General features: G+C 40.2%; 2 protein-coding genes across 3 annotated transcripts; both read left to right on the top strand.

The window, feature by feature from the left end:
* Positions 1 to 1,176: 1,176 nt before the first annotated feature.
* Positions 1,177 to 10,051, top strand: acat1 (acetyl-CoA acetyltransferase 1). Its single transcript, XM_061751417.1, has 12 exons — positions 1,177 to 1,331; positions 1,850 to 1,891; positions 1,972 to 2,089; positions 2,339 to 2,434; positions 4,886 to 4,986; positions 5,332 to 5,475; positions 5,681 to 5,831; positions 5,930 to 6,025; positions 7,612 to 7,725; positions 8,730 to 8,794; positions 8,900 to 9,057; positions 9,177 to 10,051. The coding sequence occupies exons 1-12, from the start codon at positions 1,281 to 1,283 to the stop codon at positions 9,295 to 9,297; spliced, it is 1,257 nt and encodes a 418-aa protein (XP_061607401.1). The 5' UTR covers positions 1,177 to 1,280; the 3' UTR covers positions 9,298 to 10,051.
* Positions 10,052 to 12,566: 2,515 nt separating this feature from the next.
* tmprss2 (transmembrane serine protease 2) lies at positions 12,567 to 21,508 on the top strand. Of its 2 annotated transcripts, XM_061752431.1 has the most exons (15): positions 12,567 to 12,701; positions 12,996 to 13,182; positions 13,534 to 13,589; positions 13,710 to 13,902; positions 14,122 to 14,214; positions 15,144 to 15,260; positions 15,348 to 15,477; positions 16,625 to 16,741; positions 17,077 to 17,117; positions 19,267 to 19,432; positions 19,618 to 19,790; positions 19,871 to 19,966; positions 20,370 to 20,512; positions 20,596 to 20,748; positions 21,353 to 21,508. In XM_061752431.1, the coding sequence occupies exons 3-15, from the start codon at positions 13,575 to 13,577 to the stop codon at positions 21,359 to 21,361; spliced, it is 1,446 nt and encodes a 481-aa protein (XP_061608415.1). In that variant the 5' UTR covers positions 12,567 to 12,701; positions 12,996 to 13,182; positions 13,534 to 13,574; the 3' UTR covers positions 21,362 to 21,508. The 2 variants fall into 2 exon arrangements, with proteins under 2 accessions (XP_061608415.1, XP_061608416.1); XM_061752432.1 differs by lacking the exon at positions 21,353 to 21,508 and having other exon boundaries at positions 12,571 to 12,701; positions 20,596 to 20,757.
* Positions 21,509 to 22,664: the final 1,156 nt, after the last annotated feature.

The following is a 22,664-nucleotide window of genomic DNA, read 5'->3' as shown; positions in this document are numbered from 1 at the left end:
ATCGCCCGCTCTTTAAAATTGAGAATTCATGATTGTCTTTTTCTATTGTTTTCATTAGTTTACAGCTATCAACTTGCGCAACGTTGTTACAGTGATTGTAAACATTGAAATATCCATCCGTCCATCGCATCCATATCCTATAGTGCTTGGCCTCAATAGGGTCACATGTGAGCTGGAGCCTGTTCCAGCTGACTTTGGGCAAGATGATGACAAAGTGCTACTGACAAGCTAACTGTCTAAATGCCCGTGAACTTTATAACTCCTATGAGGGCACACAGAGAGAGGGAAAAGCAAGGAGAGGATTTCATATATTAGTTTTCAAAGTATGCACAAAAGTCCATTTCTGTTCCTGTGTTTTACATGGTATGCATTACATTTCGTAAAAATGAGTCCAAGCTGGTCCATCCATCCATCCATCCATCCATTTTCTGAGCCGCTTCTCCTCACTCGGGTCGCGGGCATGCTGGAGCCTATCCCAGCTGTCATTGGGCAGGAGGCGGGGTACACCCTGAACTGGTTGCCAGCCAATCGCAGGGCACATAGAAACTAACAACCATTCGCACTCACAGTCATGCCTACGGGCAATTTAGAGTCTCCAATTAATGCATGTCTTTGGGATGTGGGAGGAAACCGGAGTGCCCGGAGAAAACCCACGCAGGTACGGGGAGAACATGCAAACTCCACACAGGCGGGGACGGGGATTGAACCCCACACCTTAGAACTGTGAGGCTGACGCTCTAACCAGTCGTCCACCGTGCCGCCCCCAAGCTGGTCCATTTTTGTTAATTTTAGTACTCACTAGAGGGGGCTGGTTGGTTTACTGTGGACTAGAAATGGCCTACTGGTAACGTGTATGTAGAGGTGCTGCTGTATCAAAAGGAGTTGTCTTTCCCTTGAAATATGTTTGTTGAATAAATCCAATCCATTCCTCTTTTGCTGTGTCTCAACATTCAAATAACTTTTATCAAGTGTAATGGTTCAGTCGCAGAGCTTTTTATAAAGTGTTATGATTCTCTTTCATAAAAAAAATAAAAAAAAATAAAAAAAAATGCGTTAAAATGTACAAATGTATCTTGCCTGGCTCTTGGAGCGCAGGACCCCTAAACCTCTGATGCTGGAATCGCCCCCTGGCGGCGTCTATGCGCATAACAGTGCAGAGAAATAACAACCGTGACGTCATATGAACGCGCCTCTCACTGTGATTGGCTGGATGTGTCCCTGTGCTGTCAGTGCCCAGCTGAAGGTGAAGTGGCCCCAAACGTGTCTCACCGAGTTCCAAAATGTTATCCAGTGGACTTTTGACCATACGCGCTCGAACATGCAAGCGCCTGGTAAGTGAGGGTTGTGTTCAGCTCTCGTCATGTGCTGCATTAGCCCGTGTGACTCAGGCCCTTGCAGTTGTAAACACTATCTGCTAAGCTAGCTATTGTGATTGCTTTCGCCCTTGGTTGCGAACATAAATGATTGTCACAAGACCAACATGACGCTTTAATAAGCCCAACGTAAATGGCCCTTGCAGTTGTAAACACTATCTGCTAAGCTAGCTATTGTGATTGCTTTCGCCCTTGGTTGCGAACATAAATGATTGTCACAAGACCAACATGACGCTTTAATAAGCCCAACGTAAATGGTTTCTAGCTAACTACCTGTCGTTGTTTGTTACGAGGACATTCACTTGACACCAATTAGCATATATGGCGCCTTCAACTTTGTACCCACTCCAAGGTAGCAAAGATCCAGTGTCCTTTATTACGCTGCTTTTAACTAAACTAGCTATTCCAAAGTCTGGCTTGTGAACTTTGGTTATGTTTGGATTAATGTGCATCACTGTCTTCCTTTTTTGATTCAGAAATACCTCTCAAGAACCTACACGTCTCGTCCATCTCTCAATGTGAGTTTGGAACTTTTCTGTCCGTCCTCCGTGTTTGGACTGTACACTTTACGCAGAATGCATTGTGACGATTGTTTCAGGAAGTGTTCATTGTCAGTTCAGTCCGCACTCCAATGGGCTCCTTCAGGGGCAGTCTGGCAGCTCTTCCGGCTACAAAACTGGGTTCTGTTGCCATAAAGGGAGCAATAGATAAAGCAGGTACAGTTTATTCCAAACATTTTAGGTGGAAGAGTTTCTTATTTCCCTGATTGCTTCGTGCATTTGTATTCATATCCAATGATAAATCTAGCATCAAATAAAACTTACACAATTCTTGTGCAAAAAAAGTGTTTTCAAGCAAGCATACCCGTTTAAGAATAACTTTTTTGTTTTGTTTTTAATAACCTGTATGTTGCTCTTGTATATACATTAATTGTGATATCAGAAAACGCCATTGTATGAATTTAGGAATAAAGCCTGAAGATGTGAATGAAGTCTACATGGGCAATGTGCTCCAAGCAGGAGAAGGACAGGCTCCCACCAGACAAGCCTTGCTTGGAGCAGGTATGACAATGGAGTATTTGAATGTTTGTACACCTCCTCACTAGGGTCAATTCATCAGAATCATCTTTATTTGCCAAGTATGTCAAAAACATACAGACAATTGACAGAGAATACTTTTGAGGCATAAAAAAAACCCAAAAAAAAACACTGAGCAATAAAATGTTACCACCAGTAATATGGTAATGCTGGTATACATTTTTTATTTTTTAAACAATTGTGTAAAAAAATGCAGAGTCCTCTAGCAATTACAGCAGTCTGAAATGACTAATAGACCTATAGTCCAGTGCAAATTGTGCAATGGGCGCAGATACTTCAAGAAATCGATGCAGTTTAAAGTAACTAGTAGTGAGATAATCTGCGATGATGTCAGTTGTGCAAATGGTGCAGATGCTACTCAAGCACATGAGTGGCCAGTATTGGTCAACAACCGATATGCAAATAGTGCAGAGTGGCAAGACTACTACAGTGAGTGCACGAGTAATGTATAATTGGCCCGACAGAGAAGTGACAACAATCTCAAGACAAAATTGGCAGCATGTTGCAATGGAATTTGTTAATGGAAAGAGGGAAGAAGCTGTTGGAATGTCTGGTAGTTTTAGTTTCCATTGTTCAGTAGCGCCTACCTGAGGGAAGGAGCTGGAAGAGCTGGTGACCAGGATGTGGAGGGTCCAAGAGGATTTTGCGTGCTCTTGTCTTACTTCTGGCAGCGTGCAAGTCCACAAGGGCGGGTAGGGGGGTACCGACAATCTTTTCAGCAGTTTTGATGGTCCGTTGCAGTCATAGTTTGTCCTTTTTTGTAGCAGCACAAAACCAGACTGAGATGGAAGAACACAGGACTGATTCGATGACTGCTGTGTAGAACTGCCTCAACTGCTCCTGTGGCAGGCCGTTCTTCTTCAGAAGCCGCAGGAAGTACATCCTCTGCTGGGCCTTTTTGAGGATGGAGTTGATTTTGATCTCCCACTTCAGGTCCTGAGAGACTGCAATTCCTAGGAACTTGAAGGTCTCGACGGTTGACACAGGGCAGTTGGACAGCCTGAAGGGCAGCTGTGGCGAAGGATGCCTCCTGAAGTCCACGATCATTTCTATAGTCTTGAGCGTGTTCCGCTCCAGGTTGTGTCGGCCGCACCACAGCTCCAGCCGCTCCACTTCCTGTCGATGCGCAGACTCGTCACCGTCTTTGATGAGGCCGATGACTGTGGTGTCGTTTGAAAACTTCAGGAGTTTGACAGACGGGTGGGTTGAGGTGCAGTTGTTCAACTAGAGAGAGAAGAGCAGCGGACACAACCTTGGGGCGCCCTGGTGCTGGTGGTGCATGTAGATGAAGGGGTGTCCCCCAGCCCCACCTACTGTGTCCTGCCCATCAGGAAGCTGTAAATCCTCTGGCAGATGGCAGGCGAGATGCTGAGCTGGAGAAGCTTGGAGGAGAGAAGTTCGAGAATGATGGTGTTGAACGTAGAGCTGAAGTCCACGAAAAGGATCCTCGCGAAGGTCCCCGCGCTGTCGAGGTGTTCTTGGATGAAGTGCAGTCCCGTGTTGTCTGCATCATCTGCGGACCTGCTTGCTCGATAGGCAAACTGCAGGGGGTCCAGCAGGTGACCTGCGACGCTCTTGAGGTGGTCCAGCACGAGACGTTCAAAGGACTTCAAGGCGACAGGCCTGTAGTTATTTAGACCCTAGATTGTAGGTTTCTTGGGGACTGGAATGAGCATTTGAAACTGGATGGTACTTCACACAGTTCCAGAGATCTAGAAAATTATTTGTATGATTTAAATGGACTCTTACGGGGTCTTAATTAACACGATAGCACTATACTACAGTAAGTGATAAATGCTGCCCACTCGACATCCATTGCAGCCTGGTCATCTTGAAAGGGCAAACCCTCCATCTGCGGTCCCTTGTCAAGGGGATGTCGTCAAGCGTTGTCAACTGTGGGCCTGTGAAGCCCTTTGAGACTTTTTGGGTGATTAAGGGCTATGCAATTAAACTTGTCTATTTTCGAAGTTTGCCCTCTTCCAGTTAAGTCAGATGCCTCTATTTTATCGTAGATGTTATTTTAACATTGGCCCCTCAATGCTGGGAATATTTTCTGTCGACATCAGGTTTCCAGGGATGTGCTGTCCTTTGTATCAGGTTTCCCCAACAGTGGTAAAATAGCATCAAGTGGCACTGCTCCAGGCTGTTACCAACTGATTTAAAATGCACTGTATGAAGAATTAAAAAGTTGCAAGTTTGACATAATGTTTGTATCACAGTGGAAGCATCATTTCTATTGCTCCTGATAATAAAAGAATACAGGTCAGAGATTATTACATCTGTGGTAATTCCAAGCATTTCATTAACTAATAGCTTTGAAAAACATGCTTGCAATGGCACAGCATCCACCACAACAGTGAATTGTCAGTGGTTGATTTTGAGAGATGATGTACTTTTTCTGTTCATTACTTTTAGGTTTGACACTTGGCACTCCAGCAACAACCATCAATAAAGTTTGTGCCTCTGGGATGAAGTCAATCATGATGGCAGCCCAAAGTCTAATGTGTGGACACCAGGTAGCTAAAGCCCTTGTTTGTTTTTTCCTGCTCAACATGAATGCGTGCACTCCATTTGAAAAGTAAGCTTTTGTATCTATCTCTCGGTGTACACGATTAGACTCCTCTGTGATAGAATTCTTGTGAATTAGAAAGCTTTTGAAATTTAGTTTTTAATCTTTCAAACCGTAGCTTTGCTATGTTGTTTTTGTACATTGACAAATCTCATTTGCAATCAATGGCCTGCATTTGTGGGATAATTATTTGTATAGTATGTCAGAGGGGAGAAAAAATAATATTCTGAATAGGACCTCAAAAATATACCGTGTATACTGTATTATTTTTGTGTTTTTAATCGTTGTTAAGGATGTGATGGTGGCAGGAGGTATGGAGAGCATGTCCAATGTGCCTTATGTGATGGCAAGAGAAACACCATCCTACGGTGGGGTTAAAATGGAAGACCTCATTGTGAAGGATGGTCTCACTGATGTCTACAATAAATTCCACATGGTAACTGCCTATTGCTAAGTATTAAAACAATGGAAAATGTTTTTTTTTTAAAGCAGAATGCATACAATATTGAAGTATAAAATTATCCACAGTTGAGAGAACATTTAGTCAAACTAAAGGAGGTTTTGGGCTTGATATGAGAATTTTCACTGTGTCAGATTTGAATTCCATGTGAGCGGTCATCTTTGATGTGTTCCCCAAATAGGGCAACTGTGCAGAGAACACCGCTAAGAAGAGCAACATCACCAGGGAGGAGCAAGACAGCTATGCAATCAGCTCATACTCGCGCAGTAAAGCCGCATTCGAGTCAGGAGTGTTGGCCAAGGAGATTGTTCCAGTTAGCATCCCACAGAGAGGTTGATAGGGGGGGATTTTTTTTTTTTTTTTTTTTTTCAAATACATATCTCGCTCTGTTACATTTTCATGCCGTATAAAATTGTCTCATGATTTTCAGGCAAACCTGATGTGGTCGTGTCTGAGGATGAGGAGTGGAGGAGGGTGGACTTCAGCAAAGTTCCCAAACTCAAGGCAGTGTTTCAGAAAGAGGAGGGTAATTATCAACTTGTTTTCTCTTTGTTCTTTGTCCATTCATGTTACGTGATGTGCGGAGGCTTCTAAGCGTGTCGAGTAATGGGCTGGGGGGGGGGGGCATTTCCGCAAAGTGTGAATCGAGGCTTGTTTTGTTTAGGGGAGGAGACAAAATTGATGATGTCTGAAGGCTCGCTGGCTGGTTGTACCACATGAATGCTTCGGGAGTTGCTTCAGATTTTGCCGCCAGGGTAGACAGCCACAAAAACTCCTCAGGCACCATTCAAATTATTATTATTTGTTGATAAAGTTGCGGTTAGAGTTGGGCGATTAATCAAAATTTAATAGTGATTTTGCTGCTCACCGTCATAAATATATAATTGAAAAACAATTAATGTGCCAAACGGCGCGGTGTGTATATGCAAGTTCCTGCAGGTGTGTGTGACATATGTTATTATGCTCTCTGAGTGTGCTTTAAACTGTTTATTGAACTCCAGTTAGTTTACAGTAAAACTAAGATAATTACACACCTTTCATATGTAAATACAACAAATACCGTAATTTCCCGTGTATAATGCGCATTTTCCCCCCAAAAAATTGTCAACTCAATAGTGCGCATTATACATAGGTATACCGGCAAATGGAAAAGAACTTTCACATTTTATAAATGTATGCCGCCATCTAGTGGTTATGAAAATGATGTACCCTTTCATTAAAAAATGCCACCGCCACCTAGTGGTTATAAAAAAAGGTGTCGCCTACACTTTCATTCCAATATGACAGGGGGTACGTATGACTGCATATATGTACAGTTATGCTCATAAGTTTACATACCCTGGCAGAATTTGTGAAATGTTGTTGTTTTTTTTTTTTTTTTTTTTATATGACTACTGAATGAACAACAACCATCATTAATTTCTTTATGCTTATGTTTTGTTTAACGATAATACTTTCTGAAACTGTTTAATTTGAATCCCGTTAAAATACAATTAAATGTGTTTCGCCTGGTCCTTCATGTTTTCTTTCAAGAATTGTACCCATCTTACAAATTCTGCCCGGGTAATGAAACATATGAGCACAACTTGTTTTCTAATTTACTAAATAAAAGTAGGGCTGTGAATTTAAAAATACGAGCTAGTTAATTACGGAAGGATTACGTGTTCAAATAAAGTGCTTAACTTAAAAAAAATTATTTGAAAAAAAACTAACAAAATACAGATAATACTTGGTTTTGTCATATTGAGTAGAAGCAAAATCATTCATTGTAAAAATGCGCTATATATAGGTAGAAGGATTTTTCCTAAATTTTGAGGTCACCTTTGGGGGTGCGTATTATACATGGATGCGCATCATAGACGATAAATTCCGGTACTTTGTTTTAGCTTTGTTCCTCAAAATCGCCAGCTTAATACCAACAATGAAACACCCTATTGATGGACTAACAACAATTTGCATAAGAAGTAACAGTTTACGGGAGGGATGAACCCTTTCTCGGACCAAATGGCTCAAGCGATTCGATGCCTCATGAGGCTTCATCTCACAATCACTAGGGTTATTTATTGACTTTATTATAGATTACCTTATGTAGTGTGTCCTTTTTATTTTTAGGCACAGTGACTGCAGCCAATGCTAGCACTCTGAACGATGGGGCTGCTGCCCTTGTATTAATGACAGCGGAGGCTGCAAAAAGACTTAATGTCACTCCACTGGCCAGGATTGTATGTAAGTACAATTTATGATCAAATGTAATTCTGAAAATAAATATACTTGTGAAGCTAGTTGCCTCATCCCATCAGAAAATGGTTGCTAATTCATTTCCCCCCCCCCCTTGTTTGGCAAAAAGCATCTTTGTCTTGACAGGCCTACAGTCAATAGCTTTGCACGCGCATGTTTATTTTAATAATTTTTTTAAATTTTGTTTTTTTTAACCAAATTGACTATGTAATTTGTACTAATTAGGCATGGGCCGATTACCGTGTTGAAGGTATACTGCGGTTTTGAAATGTCACGGTTTCAAATACCAACTTTGTCAATTACCAGTAATTTGCTTTTTTGTGTGTGTGTGGGGGGGCTCGGCTCGGCTGAGGAGAGCCTTAGACACACTGCCCAATGGAACTGTTGCTAACGAGGCCCTTCTGAGAGAGTCTTCTCCAAAACAGGACAGATCATTTCCAGACAGACAGAAGAAACCGGATCAGCTCCTCAAAGCTTGTGGCGCTTAGTGTTTCCTAATACCAGTCTTTACTGGCAACTGTAGACACGCTATCTGGATGGAGATTTTTTTTTCTTTTGTTTTTACGTAATGTTACTTATTAATTTACTTATTTTTTTGCCACTTTAAATGTGTTTAGTAGAAAAAAAAAGTTACAATCCTAAAATAGTCAAAAGTAAACTGTAAATACGTTTGTTTTTGTATTAACCATCCATCCATTTTCTGTACCGCTTATCCTCACAAGGGTCGCGGGCGTGCTGGAGCCTATCCCAGCTAAGTTGGGGCGAGAGGCGGGATGCACCCTGATTGCCAGCCAATCGCAGGGCACATATACACAAACAACCATTCGCGCACACATTCACACCTTGCCCTTAGGTGTGAATGTGTGCGCGAATGGTTGGTATATATATTTAGATATATATAGTAGCAATATGTAAGAGCAGGGATCACCAACATGGTATGTTTCTGTTTGAAACCAAAGCTTTAATTTTGGTCTTTTCTTTCTGCTACCTAGCCTTTGCTGATGCAGCTGTTGCACCAATTGATTTCCCCATTGCTCCTGCATTTGCTGTACCAAAAGTATGTTCACTCAATCAAAATGTTGAGTTAACTTAATTGACTAATTAGTGAAATATGTAATTCCAATTCAAATATATTGTTGAATCAAAAATGTGTGGCTGTTAGGTTCTGGATGCAGCTGGGCTAACCAAAAATGATATTGCCATGTGGGAGATCAACGAGGCCTTCAGTGTGGTCGTTCTGGCCAACACTAAAATGCTGGACATTGATCCCGCTAAAGTGAACGTCAACGGGGGAGCCGTGTCACTGGGACACCCCATTGGGTAAGCAGCAGGCAGTGTTCCTAATAGGGAATACCCAAAGGAATGTGTTGCTCGATTTAAAGTCATTGTGATGAAAAACCTTTTTAGTTCCTAATAATGTCCCTTTTCTCACCTGTTAGGATGTCAGGAGCAAGAATAGTAGGTCATATGGTGCACAACCTGAAGTCTGGCCAGTACGGTCTGGCAGGCATCTGCAATGGAGGTGGTGGAGCCTCTTCTATTATTATCCAAAAGTTTTAGAGGGGGGATGCTTCCCCCTCCTTTAATACCTTCTTTGAAATGTGTGTGATGAGGCCTTGTAGAGTCCAGATTGTTTGCTCAGCTCCCTTTTTCTATGAGGAATTGAATGCAGGTGACCTATCTACACAGCAAACAAGGACTCAACTCCTATGACATCATAACTCCAATGTTACACTCCTTTGTTAAACAATTAGGTGGATGAAAAAAGGAGTTAATATTTAACTCTGACTTGAAATAGCTAAATAAATAGTTTTTATAAAAGCAATGTTGTATCCATGTATTTTTTGACAGTGGTTGAATAGTTGAAGTATTTAAGTTTTGGACTGTATATATCATTACATACAAACAGGAATGACTGCAGCCACTTTGAAAGTAAGCTTTTTATCAATTTCTGATGGAAAAAAAATATATATTATCGCATACAAACACATTGTTGCTGTAAGTGCATTAAGATGATAGCACCCTTGTTCACCGGAAATAAGAGCAGTTTGGAAAAGTACTACAAGGGTACAAAGTTACAAAGATAAGCCCTGACTCAGGTTGTGTTTTTGTGTCTCCTGTCTCCTTTTGATGCATGCTAAATTGAGAATATCTGTAGATTTACAGAATAATTGACAATTTCTCAGTGAACACAAACATTGTTCAGAATGTTGATGATTATTAGACTCGCCTGCGGTTGAATTCTTCTTTCATATCTTAAAATTTGTTCATTTGTGGTTATTTATTTTTGCATCATTAAATACTTTTTAGATTTTTGGTGTCTGCACATTAACAAATGTCATTTGCAATCCATATCCTGTATTTTCGAGAGTGTGCTGGCCACAGGATGGTGCCATTTAGTTGCCATGATTTTGTTTCAGACGGGGTCTCACTAGTGCACTTGTAGGTTTTACGCATATTTAAATTTAAGTATATTTTAGCTGCTGTTTGTTGACGCTAATCTATGAGTACATATAAAAACAAAATATGCCATTGTCTGCATACAGCCATGTAGACATTTCGCTGTTGTTTCAAGTATACAGTACAATGGCCTACTCATAGAGCCGGGTGCCGGCGTGGCAAAAGTACTCACACCGTACATTAAAAGTACAGACTTAATGTACTGGTACTTTAGTGCAGAAGTAAAAATAAATATTTACTGTTAGTTATAGTCAATACCCGTTTTGATAACTTTGCACAACAAAAACTTCTCTGCACACAAAATAGTTGCCCTCTTTCATTAACTTCCTCATGCTCAAACTGCAAAGGAAAAAAAGCTCTTGGCTCAGACTTTTATTCTCACAAAATGCTTTGAAAGCATTGTGAACTGACAAAATAAATGCTAAATTACCTAATGATAATAACTTAAAAAATAGAGCAGTTTGAAATGACTAATAGAACAATAGTCTGGTGCGGTGACCATTGTGCAAATGGTGCAGAGACAACACAATTCTTTTAAATAAGGACATGGATGGGGAATATCTTGCTACTCAGCATCACTTGCTGTCATCGTTCATGCTTTATTTTACTACACGTATGCTGTCATCTTGTGACTCGACACCACACCCCAGACATGCAGATAGGAGATTGTTGTCACATATACTAAACAGTCAATACCTGCCAGAAATTTCTGCAGCTCCTTCAATGTTGCTGTCAGCTTTTTGGGAGCCTCTGTAATCTTTTTTTTTTTTTTGACTTCCAGTTCTTTGTAATATTTCTGCAGACCATGGCTTGTGCTGTAAAATGTCACTCCAAAATGTCAGAAAAAGCATAGTAGAACAATCTGAACTTTATTTGAGATTAATCAGAAACACTTGATTGTAGCAGATGTGTGCTGACTCCCATTTAACATGAGTTTGGTTCATTCTGAATATTCTTTTCTAATTCCAATAATAATATACAAGAGCTCCCTAGAATTTGATGACCGGGACGCTAGAATTGTAATCTCGCGTAAGTATTGTAACACCTCGTGATGAGCAAATGAAGCTTTTGTGAAGCACTGAACCACTTGGACGAATTGTTTGCAATATGGGTTCATTTCTTGAAGCTGCAGTTACAGTGACCTTTCCTGGCGAAAAGTATGCCTGCAGTGGGATATGTTTGCCTTAAAAAAATATGTACACAAACACTGAGACTGAAAATCGTTTTTAAATTATTTTTTTACAAATAAAATATATTTTTTGTGTTACTGATTAGACAGTTATGGGGGAAAAACGTCGTTTTTTTTTTGGCTGTGCTTGTGTGCTTATAACCATTATGTAGAACAGGGAACATTCAAATGAAGCACACTTTTTGAATTGAGCTGGTTTCTTTTTTTTTTTCTTTTTTTTTTTTTTTTTGCTCACAATTTCTCCAACTTTGGAAAATAATCACTCGCAAGGAACAGATGCTGCTTGTGTGTATAAAAAATAGTTTTGCTACTTGGAACAGATGAGCGTAACAGATTAAGGTTAAATTAACTATGTTTATTTTGATATAAATGAGTAACAAAACAAAACAAAAAAAAGTTTGGCAATTGAACCAAAGACCCTGAAGTTAGAAGACCACTATGCTGCTGACTAAACTATCCAATGTAAAGGCACATTTTTGTCATGTCATAATGTAGTGAAGAATCAACAGTTCTAAATTCCATTCAGTCTTAGTACAAAACCTTCAGGCTTCTGCTAAGAAAAAAAAAAAAAGCACTGAAATGTCAGGAAAAGACTACTAGAACAGCTGGAGCTTATTTTTAAATGGTGACAAGTGTGTGCTGACTCCCATTAACACGAGTTTGAATGTGACTGATTCATTCATTGTGAACGCAGCCACATCCCCAGTTATACGAGGGCGCGCCCACTTGTGCACCCATATTATCTCAGTTTATTTGTACTTTCTCTCTCAAACATTTGTACAGGTTGTAGGTCACAATGGTAGAAAAAAAAGTTTGAAAATGATTCATTTTTGTCCTTTTTTTTTTTTTTATTATCCCCGAAACTTGGCTTTTGAACAAGGGTATGTAGTGTACTTTTTATGTAGTACAAAAAGCTGACATCCTTACAAAACAATAAATACTTCTTATTGTGTAACTAGGTTTTTACATCTTTTGTCAATGATTAAAAAAAAAAAGTACTTTGGCTTCTTCGGAACTGTATGTGGTGTTTGTTTAGTACAATGCTGGTTGAAGGTGCTGAGCTGATATTAGTAACTAGAACATAATGTTCCTTAAGCTCTTACTGGAAGAGTTTCATCTCTTAATTATTTTCCTTTTTCTGACAGTCAACACAGTCAAACATTAAGCTAAATATTAACAGGGTCTCAGTCCTTTGGCCACAAGTATTTTCTAGAGTTGACTTTCCCATTTGTTTAGACGTTAGTGATTGAAAAAAAATTCAAATAAAAATCAGCTGATCACTAACTTCAAGAAGATGGGCCAAAACATATGTAATGTAAGTGTTTCATATTATTATATGTATTTGACTCCTGCTTCCGGTTGTTATAGGTCACGGGGGGAAAAAAATTCAATACATTTGTTTTAAATGTTTGGGTGAATGAAAGAATAACACTTGTTTGGAGACATAATACGCGGATACAATAAGATTAACGACTGGAATTGATTACATATCAAATGCCCAGATGAATGGATTTTAACTAAAAAAAAAATACTGGTAAACAGAATGAATTGACTCTATTAATCTCGTCGGTATTGTGGGTTCTAATGAGAGAATTATGTCTATCAATAGCCGGCCTCAATGACTGTTTGTGCGTGCCATTTTGGAAGAGACGCATGAATCAAGGCTTGTGCACACAGTGAAAAAAAGGAAAGGTGTGGTCACGGCTGTTGATGACTTGCTCTGAGGTGCGTATGAGACAGAACAGGAGTGAGACGGAACACGGAAAAACCTGTCTTGGAGAAATTAAGATCGCAAGGTAGGTCTGCGGAGGATAAATATGCTTGTACTGTATGTACACTAAGTGTGCTTCGGTAACACAAATAATTACCATTTATTGTTAATAAGTGAAACTTATCGAAAATAAGCTTTTAGGATGATGAAGGAAAAAAAGGGAATTTTTATTATATATACCATACATGTGAAATCTAGCCTACTAAATATGATGGCCTGTCGGATTTTTTCCCCTTAATATATTGAGTTTACATTTAAAGCATGTTTGAGTTCAGATTATAGCAAAAAAAAGAAAGAAACCTGAAAGAGCAATTTTGTAGAATTGTTGCCGTATGATTTTCTAGTGTTTCTATATTAAACAACTACTATGCTACAGTTTGCCGGACCTCCTTAAGGAGCTGTGTGACCAGTTTCACCATGAATTTTAATCAGGTAGGTCCTTTTAAAAAGCAACTTTCAGTAATGCTTTTACATACAGTAGTGTCATCTGCTTCCTATTTTTATATTATTATTGGTATTGTTTCATGGCACATTTTCTTGTTTCTTCTACAGTTAAACGGTCCCACGTATGAAAACCGCGGCTTTCAGCTTCAGGAAAATAGACCACCGCCTTACGCCCCGCAGCAAGAGCTCTATCCTTCCCTCCCTCAAGCAACTCCAAGCTATATTGCCTTCGCTCCCAAACCTGTCAACACCCACCAAACTACAGCAACTGCTGTGCCACAAAATACTGCAGAAAAGAAAGGTATTCACTAAATATTGGTTTATGCACTGTATTTTTGCTAACTTACTCACTTGTTCTAGCATCTCTGCATACGTTGAAGGTCCAGGTGAAACTACAGTATGTAGTTGTAAGGGCTTACAATTTAAGTTTTTATGTAACTGCATTTACCTTGACTCGTCAGGCTCGTCATGTTTACATCGCGACATAACTCAAAAACTATTTTTTTTTCTGGCCTCATAGGAATAAAGAGGTGTCCATGGAAACGTATCCTGTGTGCATCCATATGTGTTGCTCTTGTCCTGGTGGTGCTCACCCTCCTATTGTGGTACTTCCGTAAGTCACAAGTTTATTATACCTTTCGGACTGTAAACCACAACTCAACTGCAGCTTCAACAAAGATAAGTCTTCAGGTTCAGGTTTTTCCTGAGCATAGGAGCACCCCATTTTTTGTCAATTCTTAGCTTTTCTTTAACCCTCTTTAACAAAAATCATGTTTACTGTTCAGGAATTTGAGTTCCATGTAAAAGTGTTAAGTGTTCACATTTGAAATTAAATTTGCACTCGTATTTATATGTAATCTATTCTGTTCGGAATATAGCTAACAGTTCTCTAAATGAGAGACAGTGTTCTTGCTTTGGACTGATTATCTGTTATCTGCTGGTGTTGGGCGGAATCCTCGCATCTCCAAAACGGACAGACCAAAAAAAAAAAGAAAAAAAAAGAAAAGAAAAAAAAACGCTTTACAAAAAGATCGTCAAACAGAGCTAGCCATTTCTAACACATGGAATTTGTCAATAGTTTGTAAAAATACCGATATACCATGACCCATAGGATAGATTTTTGAAAAAATATGAAATTTATCCAAATTGGAAAGAGGAGGTTTCTGCCCGACACTGACGATATGTTCATTCAAAGTATCGTATTTTCAACGCAGCATCGGCTGACAATACTCACAGGCTCTGTGAAAAAAAATAGAACTGCTGCAGTTTAAATGTAGATTACTTTGCTGCCTGTTTACGTATTGATATCAACCATCAATTCCACCTGTGACACACGACTCCCTCATTATATGCGGCTGATAAACCTTTTGTGCGCCTTATCAGTGAAACAAGTTCCGATTTTTTTTCAATGTATTTATTTATTTCTTCACATTTAGTGGGTGCGGCTTACATAGAGATGTGCTCAATAGGGTGAATTTGAAAGTAATTTATTTCTTGTTTCGATCTATTACTCTTTATTTGTGTGTGTGTGTGTAATTGCAGTCTACTACCAGTGTGCACTGGGGAAGTCATGCAGATACAGTGGGAAGTGTCTACGTTCCTCCCAGTGGTGTGATGGAGTCAGAGACTGTGCCCATGGAGAGGATGAGTCCCATTGCTGTAAAAACATTGAAATCCCTTCAGTCTTGGACACACAAACCGTGCATTTGCTTTGTTTGGCTAAATGGTATTCGCTCCATTTTACAGTTCGTCTTCACGGAAGCAAATTCATGTTGGAGAGTTTCTCATCACACAAGCAATTGTGGGTGCCTGTATGCAGTGACAGATGGGATGACAACTATGGGAAAGCTGTGTGCGAGTTGATGGGTTACAAGAGGTGAGCGTTGCCCTTCTCTATTATATTTTACCCCCAGTTCTTCAGTTTAGCTACAGTACATGAGTTTCCAAAACAACACCCATACAGAAAGCAAAATATTTAGCCGGTACCACCTAAGATTGGTCCCAATTATTACATACATACATATTACATACTATACAAACTCAGCTTTGATGCATTGTAACTACCCTTCACATAACCTCCCATAATCCCAAAATTCGTTGTGCCCCACATTTTTGGGGTTTTGATGAATATGGCAGCACAAGTGGAAGTACTGAATGTGTATGCCAGGTTCGGGTTTTCAAGGTGTTGGAGGCAAGAGAGTGGAGGACCCCATTGCAGGGAAGCACGGCGGGAGTGCTAGAATCTCAAAAAAGGATTTATTTACAAAATCACAAGAGGCAACCAAAGATCATTGAGGCAAAAAGCTAAAAAAATCCAAAATCTAAACACAAAGTCACAAAGAAACAAAGAACTAACCACCAGAGAAACATGACAGGACTAGGAAGACATGACAACAGATGACAAATGACCAACAACAATGCAGCAACACAGACTGAACGAAAGCAGCGAGACAACAAGGAGCACCTGGACAAGACACGAGGGGCTGGAGAGAGCTGATTGGTTGACGAGAACAGGTGGACACAATAACCAAACGAAAACACAAGACGAACAGCGTGGCACATGAAACAAAACAATATACTAACTAAATTAAAACACATATACACATATATTTTTTTGTTATTTTGTTTTTTTGTTTTTTTGTTTTTTTTGCAAAATGACTCAAAATATATTTTTCCCAATTACAGTATTATGCGCAGTAGCGTCTGAGTATCATGAAAAGCGCTATGTGTGTAATAATAACCATTATTATTACAACTGTTGGAAAAAATCTAAATAAAAACAAATAGGTTGTACAAAACTCTGAAACAAATCTGCTATTTCTGTCATTACTGTCATTTGTCTGATTGACAAGATTCCACACAATTGACATATTTCATTCATGTGCACCCGATATGACACATGATCTCATGAGAACAATGTGACTGGAAATTTTGCATTTGTTTCCAAATGTCTGTGTATGTTATTTGTGTTAAAGTATGTTTGTCCAACGTTGGTCGATTGTGTTCTTGTGTTTGGCCCGCAGGCAGGATTACGTAACCTACAGTCGAACAAACGCAGGTTCTTTAGCCTCGAGAGGATTCATGAAGCTGATGCCTGAGAGTGATCACAAATCGCAAATACACTCGCAGCTATTTTACAGGTTTGTCAACTAGCTAATGCACAAACATAGCTAAAATAAATTCTTCTAGCTTACTGTAAGTGGCACAGTGAATAAAGGCGGATACCGCTGTAATTGGGAAACCAGGAACAATACAGTACACCCCTTACCGTGTACTACTGTAGTGTAAATGACTTGGCGGTCTTGGGCCATCATATCTACAGTATCATCTATTTCTTAATTTTTGTATCCTATTTTATGAATAAACATTTTTTTACGTTTCTTATGTATGTATATTGTATATTAACACAGACATGTATATAGTATATGATTTGATATGTTCACTGAAATACTTTTTACATTCTCACCCTTTGCAGTCCAATTTGCAAAGAGAGTTCTGTCGGCCTCCACTGTATGGGTAAGTTATCAGAATCAGAATCAGAATCAGCTATAGCTAATATGAAAGTTGTACTACCCAAAGACCACATAGAAAACTGATCTATTGTACAAGTAACACAAATATCAGAAAGTATCTGCAAAATCTTCCTGAAATCACTTGTTACCCAGGCCATGTACTAGTGGTGAGCCGTCAGGGCTGGAAAAGCTTACTCTGCTAGCTTAAATGCTATCAGAAGCACCGACCTACATTTACAACCTCCTCCACTTGAAGCAGGATCTCATCCCCGACCCGAAGTGCCCTCTCGCTTCCTTTTTCAACCTTGGCTCCTCCAAGGAATTCTGTCCATGTAAGTTTTGAACAGAATAGGTGACAAAGGCAAGCCTTGGCAAGAGCCCAACTCTTACTGGAAAGGAATGTGCCAGCAATGAGGGCCAAACTCTCACACAGGTCATACAGGGACTCGACAGCTCTTATTAGGTAGTCCGGTTCTCCGTACTCCCAGAGAAACCCCCACTAGGCCCCGCAAGGGAAACAGTCAAACACCTTCTCCAAGTACACAAAGCATCTGTAGACAGGTAGCCGAACTCCCATGAACCTTCCAGGACCCTGCTGAGGGTGTAGAGCTGGTCCACTGCTTCATGGCCATACGAAAACCACACTACTCCTCCTGAATCTAAGATTAGACGTCCGACTGACCCTCCAGAACCACTGAAGAAACCGTACCAGGTATTCGTAAGAGTATCATCCCTCTGTAGTTGGAACACAACCTCCTCCTCCCACCTCCTAAAAAGTGGGGACCATCACCCTGGTCTGCCTATCAAGAGTCACTGTTCCCGATGTCCACACGAGGCATGCCACAGGACAGCCAGGACAGCCCCACAACATCCAGAGCCTTTAGCAACTCCGGGCAGATCTCATCTACTTTAGGGGCTGCCACCGAGGAGCTTTTTAACCACCTCTGTCATCTCAATCCCAGAAATAGGAGAGCCCACCTCAGAGTCCCCAGACTCTGCTTCCTCATATAAAGCATGTCAGTGGAATTGAGGAGGTGTTCAAAGTATTCTCCCCACCAACTCACAACGTCCCAAGTCAAGGTCAGCAACGCACTATCCCCACTATAAAGTGTTGATGTTCCACTGCTCCTCCCTCCTGAGATGCCGGATGATGGACCAGAATTTCCTCGAAGCTGTCCAGAAGTTGTTCTCCATGGCGTCCCTGAATTCCTCCCATGCCCAAATTCTTCCCTCAGCCACCATGACAGCTGCATTCCGCTTGGCTTGCCGGTACCCATCAGCTGTCTCTGGAGTCCCTCAGGCAAATAAAGCCCGGTAAGCCTTCTTCTTCAGCTTGACAGCACCCCTCACCAATGGTGTCCACCAACGGGTTCGTGGATTACCACCATCACAGGCACCAACCACCTTAAAGCCGCAGCGCCAATCAGCCGATCTCAGTGTGGTAACTCCAGAGTGTAATAGAGTCCAGCTCTCAAGAGGACAGGTTCCGGAGCCCGAGCTGTGTATTGAGGCCGACTATATCTAATCGGAACCTCTCAACCTCGCACAGCAGCTCAGGATCCTTCCCTGCCAGACAGGTGCCATTCCTTGGGCTAGAGCCAACTTCTATAGCAGGTGATTGGACCGCCAAAGTCCCAGCCTTTGGCCGCTCACACGGCACCCAACCCCCTTGGCCACTCCTACAGGTGGTGAGCCTATAGAGAGGTGGACCCACGTAGCCTCTTTGGGCTGTACCCAGCTAGGCACCATGGGTGCAGGCTCGGCCGGCCACCAGGCACTCGCCATAGAGCGCTAACTCCAGTCCTGACTTCGGTGACCTGATTTGTCATTAGCGGTTCTGTGCTTTGTCTGGTCCCTCACCTAGGATCTGTTTGCCTTAGGTGACCCTACCAGGGGGGAAAAAAGGTTAGGGTTAAAATGTAGCTTCTGTGATTAGTAGGACACACAAACCCCTCCACGTTAGGGTAACAGCTCAAGGAGGAATGACTCGCACATTAACTAGTTAATAGACAGAAATGATTGTGGTGATAAAAAACATTTTACCTGCTTGCGTATTTCAGCCTTATTTCAAATATTCCCATTCTTAGGAAAAAAGTTTGGTTTGAAAGTGACAAATGTTGACCTGTAAAACAAATTATTATTTCTATCTTCAGACTGTGGAGAGAGTGTTGCATCCCCTAGCAGTCGCATTGTAGGGGGTACAGAGGCTTCAAATGGAGTCTGGCCATGGCAAGTCAGTCTCCAGGTTTTTGGTCACACTTGCGGAGGCTCCATTATCAGCCCGTACTGGATTGTATCTGCTGCGCATTGCTTCCAAATGTGAGTTTTTACTCCCATGCTTTCTCTCTCTAATTGATAATCCTATTGTGTTTAAAAGTTCAGTTTTGGAATGAATGTAGTCATTGCCATATTGAACAAGACCTATGCAAGTAGATTACATTCTGAATAAATGGTAATGAAAAACGTTCAGATAGGTAATTCGATTATTTTTCCTCAAATTGCAGGTACTCCATACCATCAATGTGGACAGTGTACTCCGGCGACATAAGCTTGTTTCGAATGAGTTCTTATGGCGGCAACAAAATTGACAAAATCATTAGTCATGAGAAGTACGACTCAGACACTAACGACAATGACATCGCTCTTCTGAAGCTTAAAACACCCTTGAGATTTTCAAGTAAATACTACAACGAAATTCTTCCATTGGTTCGTCGATTTCATTTCAATAAATCATAAAATGAATTGTGTCTCCAACAGGGACGGTAAAGCCAGTGTGCTTGCCAAACGTCGGCATGCAATTCTCAGATGGACATCCAGCTTGGATTACAGGATGGGGAGCTTTACAACCATCTGGTACGACAAACGTTATTATGTTTTTATTCAAATGTATATTGAAATGAATCATAATACTGTACAAGAATTCACCAGAAAGAAGGTTGGTTAATTTGGTACTATTCTATTTGAAATGTGATTATGTGGTAAGGCGTGATGCGGGCCACGGTAATATAGCATAATAGTGTTATTATTAGACAAGTAAAGCCTTTACTTGAAAACATTTTAAGTTTTCTCTTAATTATTATTTTTTTTAATTTGGCTTGATTTAATTGATGATTTTTCTTTTCTTTTTTTTTTTTTTTTACGTGAATCATGATTTAAAAATCATGATTCACGTAAATAAATTTAAAAAAAGCTCTTGTTTCCATCATGTTTGAGCCAAGATACAGTACATTGAAGCGCATGCTTTAATTCTCCTCAGGCCCATCGCCTGACAAACTCAACCAGGCCGAGGTGACCATTTACAGCAGAGAGGACTGTAACAAACATGCGATTTTGAATGGGGCAGTTACTGAATCGATGATTTGTGCTGGCAAACTAAACGGAGGCGTAGATTCATGTCAGGTGAGTTTGGCTTTGCTGTATTTGTCACTTTAACAATCCCACACTGACTTGACATATTTTGGCATAATTCTTATATACTGCAGGGTGACAGTGGAGGGCCCTTGGTGGTCAGAGAGGCAGACTTGTGGTGGCTGGCAGGGGACACTAGCTGGGGGATTGGATGTGCTCTGAAGAACAAGCCAGGGGTCTATGGCAATGTGACCCACTTTCTTGACTGGATATATTGGCAGATGCAGGTACAGTAGCTGAATGGATCAGTCATGAAGTCTTGAAGAACAGCACATAATTGCAGTTAAATTAGACTGCTGGAAATCTTTGTTATAAGTAAATGAAAAATCAAATGGATGGTGCACAGCAAGAAGTATGATAAATATGCTAAATATGAAATGACTAAGTGTTTTACATTTCATAGTAAGGCTCCCTTTTTAAAGTCGTGCATTGTAGGAACCCATGACGACTGTATTAACTGGCAACATAAGTAGTTTTATTTTTTTTGTTCAAATAATGAGGCAACACATTGTGTAAAGTCTGTAATTATTATTTACATATGTATTAATGAGAGAGTTCATATCATGACTGGCCTATTCATGAACAATTCATAAAATATTTCTCAGGGCACCCCATTGTGAAGTAGTAAACTGCAAGTATCCTTAATGCTGTGGTTGGTGTGAACAAACTTTTACTTTGATGTGATTTGAACCAATGTAAATAGATACAGCTAGGAGCTAGGACTCTGAGTTAGTGAGTAAAATGGGAATGTAGGATTTCTGTTACTGACTGGATGAGAAGGAAATGATCTCATTAAACCATCGTTTGGACATTTCTTTGTTCTCTCAACAGAATGACTGATGGGGATACTGGCGAACAGCAACACATTGCTTGGCGTACTTAATACAAAAACATTGCACTTTGGAATGGAAATATTGGTGAACACTGTATGTTTCTATTTGAACAAATGTACATAAATAAAGACTTTCTTTTTTTTTTGCACAAAGAGCAAGTGTTACGTGAGTTAGAACGCTGCAAGACGCCTATTTATACCTCAAAATGTCTTGGTTCGTTGTGTGAGCAGCTGAAACGGGTGGACCATTTGTGTGCCATTTCTTATATCCCTTTTAGAGTAATGTTCCCAATATCTACCGGTATGCATTTGATTTGGGCATGTCAGTATCTCACAATAATAATAATAATAATTATTATTATTATTGTTGTTATTATTATTATTATTATTATAAGTCAATACAAGAACCCAACCTGTCTAACTGAGACCATGGGGTTGATTAAGAAGGGTAAAAGTAGATAAATAAATACATTTAAAAACACAAAGACAAAAAGATCATATCAAGTTCATTTATCAATCAATCAAAAATAAAATGGACACAATAAAAATGAATAAAAAATTAAATTCATTTGAATGAATACACAATAAATACAAACGGGGAGAAGACAACATCGCATAAAAAAGTCTGTAAAAGTGTATTTTAAGAAGTGATTTAAAAGATGTGCACCAGTTTTGCGTGTCTCATCTCCTCAGGCAAGGTCATTCCAAAGTCGAGGCACTCTGATGACAAATGCTCCATCCTCTTTAGTTTTAAGCCTTGACTTTGGAACAACCGGAAGGCCTTCACCCGAGGATCTGAGGCCGTGGGCTGGCTCGTAAGGGGTTACAAGTTCGCTAATGTAACTCGGCGCCAGGCCCGTAAGAGCTTTAAAAGTAGCCAGTTAAATCTTAAAATCCATTCTAAAACAAACGGGAAGCCAATGAAGTGATGCTAAAATTGGAGCGATATGATGCTGCCTATTTGATTCAGTGAGAAGCCGAGCTGCTGCATTTTGAACCAGCTGGAGGCGAGAGGGGGAATTTTCAACTCATTAGGTTCTATAGTTTTTGCTGGAGCCTTTTCACCTTCAACCTCCATCACCACCCACTGTTTGTACTGCAAAAAGTCAAACAAAGCTGTCATTTGTTTCATTTATTTATATTTTAAATTCAAATTGTTGATACGGTTTCGTGTGTGATTTAATTTTATTTATTTATTTTTTTTGTCTTTACTGCAATTTCAATTTACAGCTTGTCACCAAACTGAAATATTTCATGATGACCACAAGGATTTAATGTCATTGAATTTGAATAGGATTTGTACAAGCACTG

This window comes from Phyllopteryx taeniolatus, chromosome 17 (genome assembly GCF_024500385.1).
Source record: "Phyllopteryx taeniolatus isolate TA_2022b chromosome 17, UOR_Ptae_1.2, whole genome shotgun sequence".
Classification (NCBI taxonomy): Eukaryota; Metazoa; Chordata; class Actinopteri; order Syngnathiformes; family Syngnathidae; genus Phyllopteryx; species Phyllopteryx taeniolatus.
The sequence above is the reverse complement of the archived record's forward strand: the minus strand, read 5'-3'. Positions and strand labels throughout refer to the sequence as shown.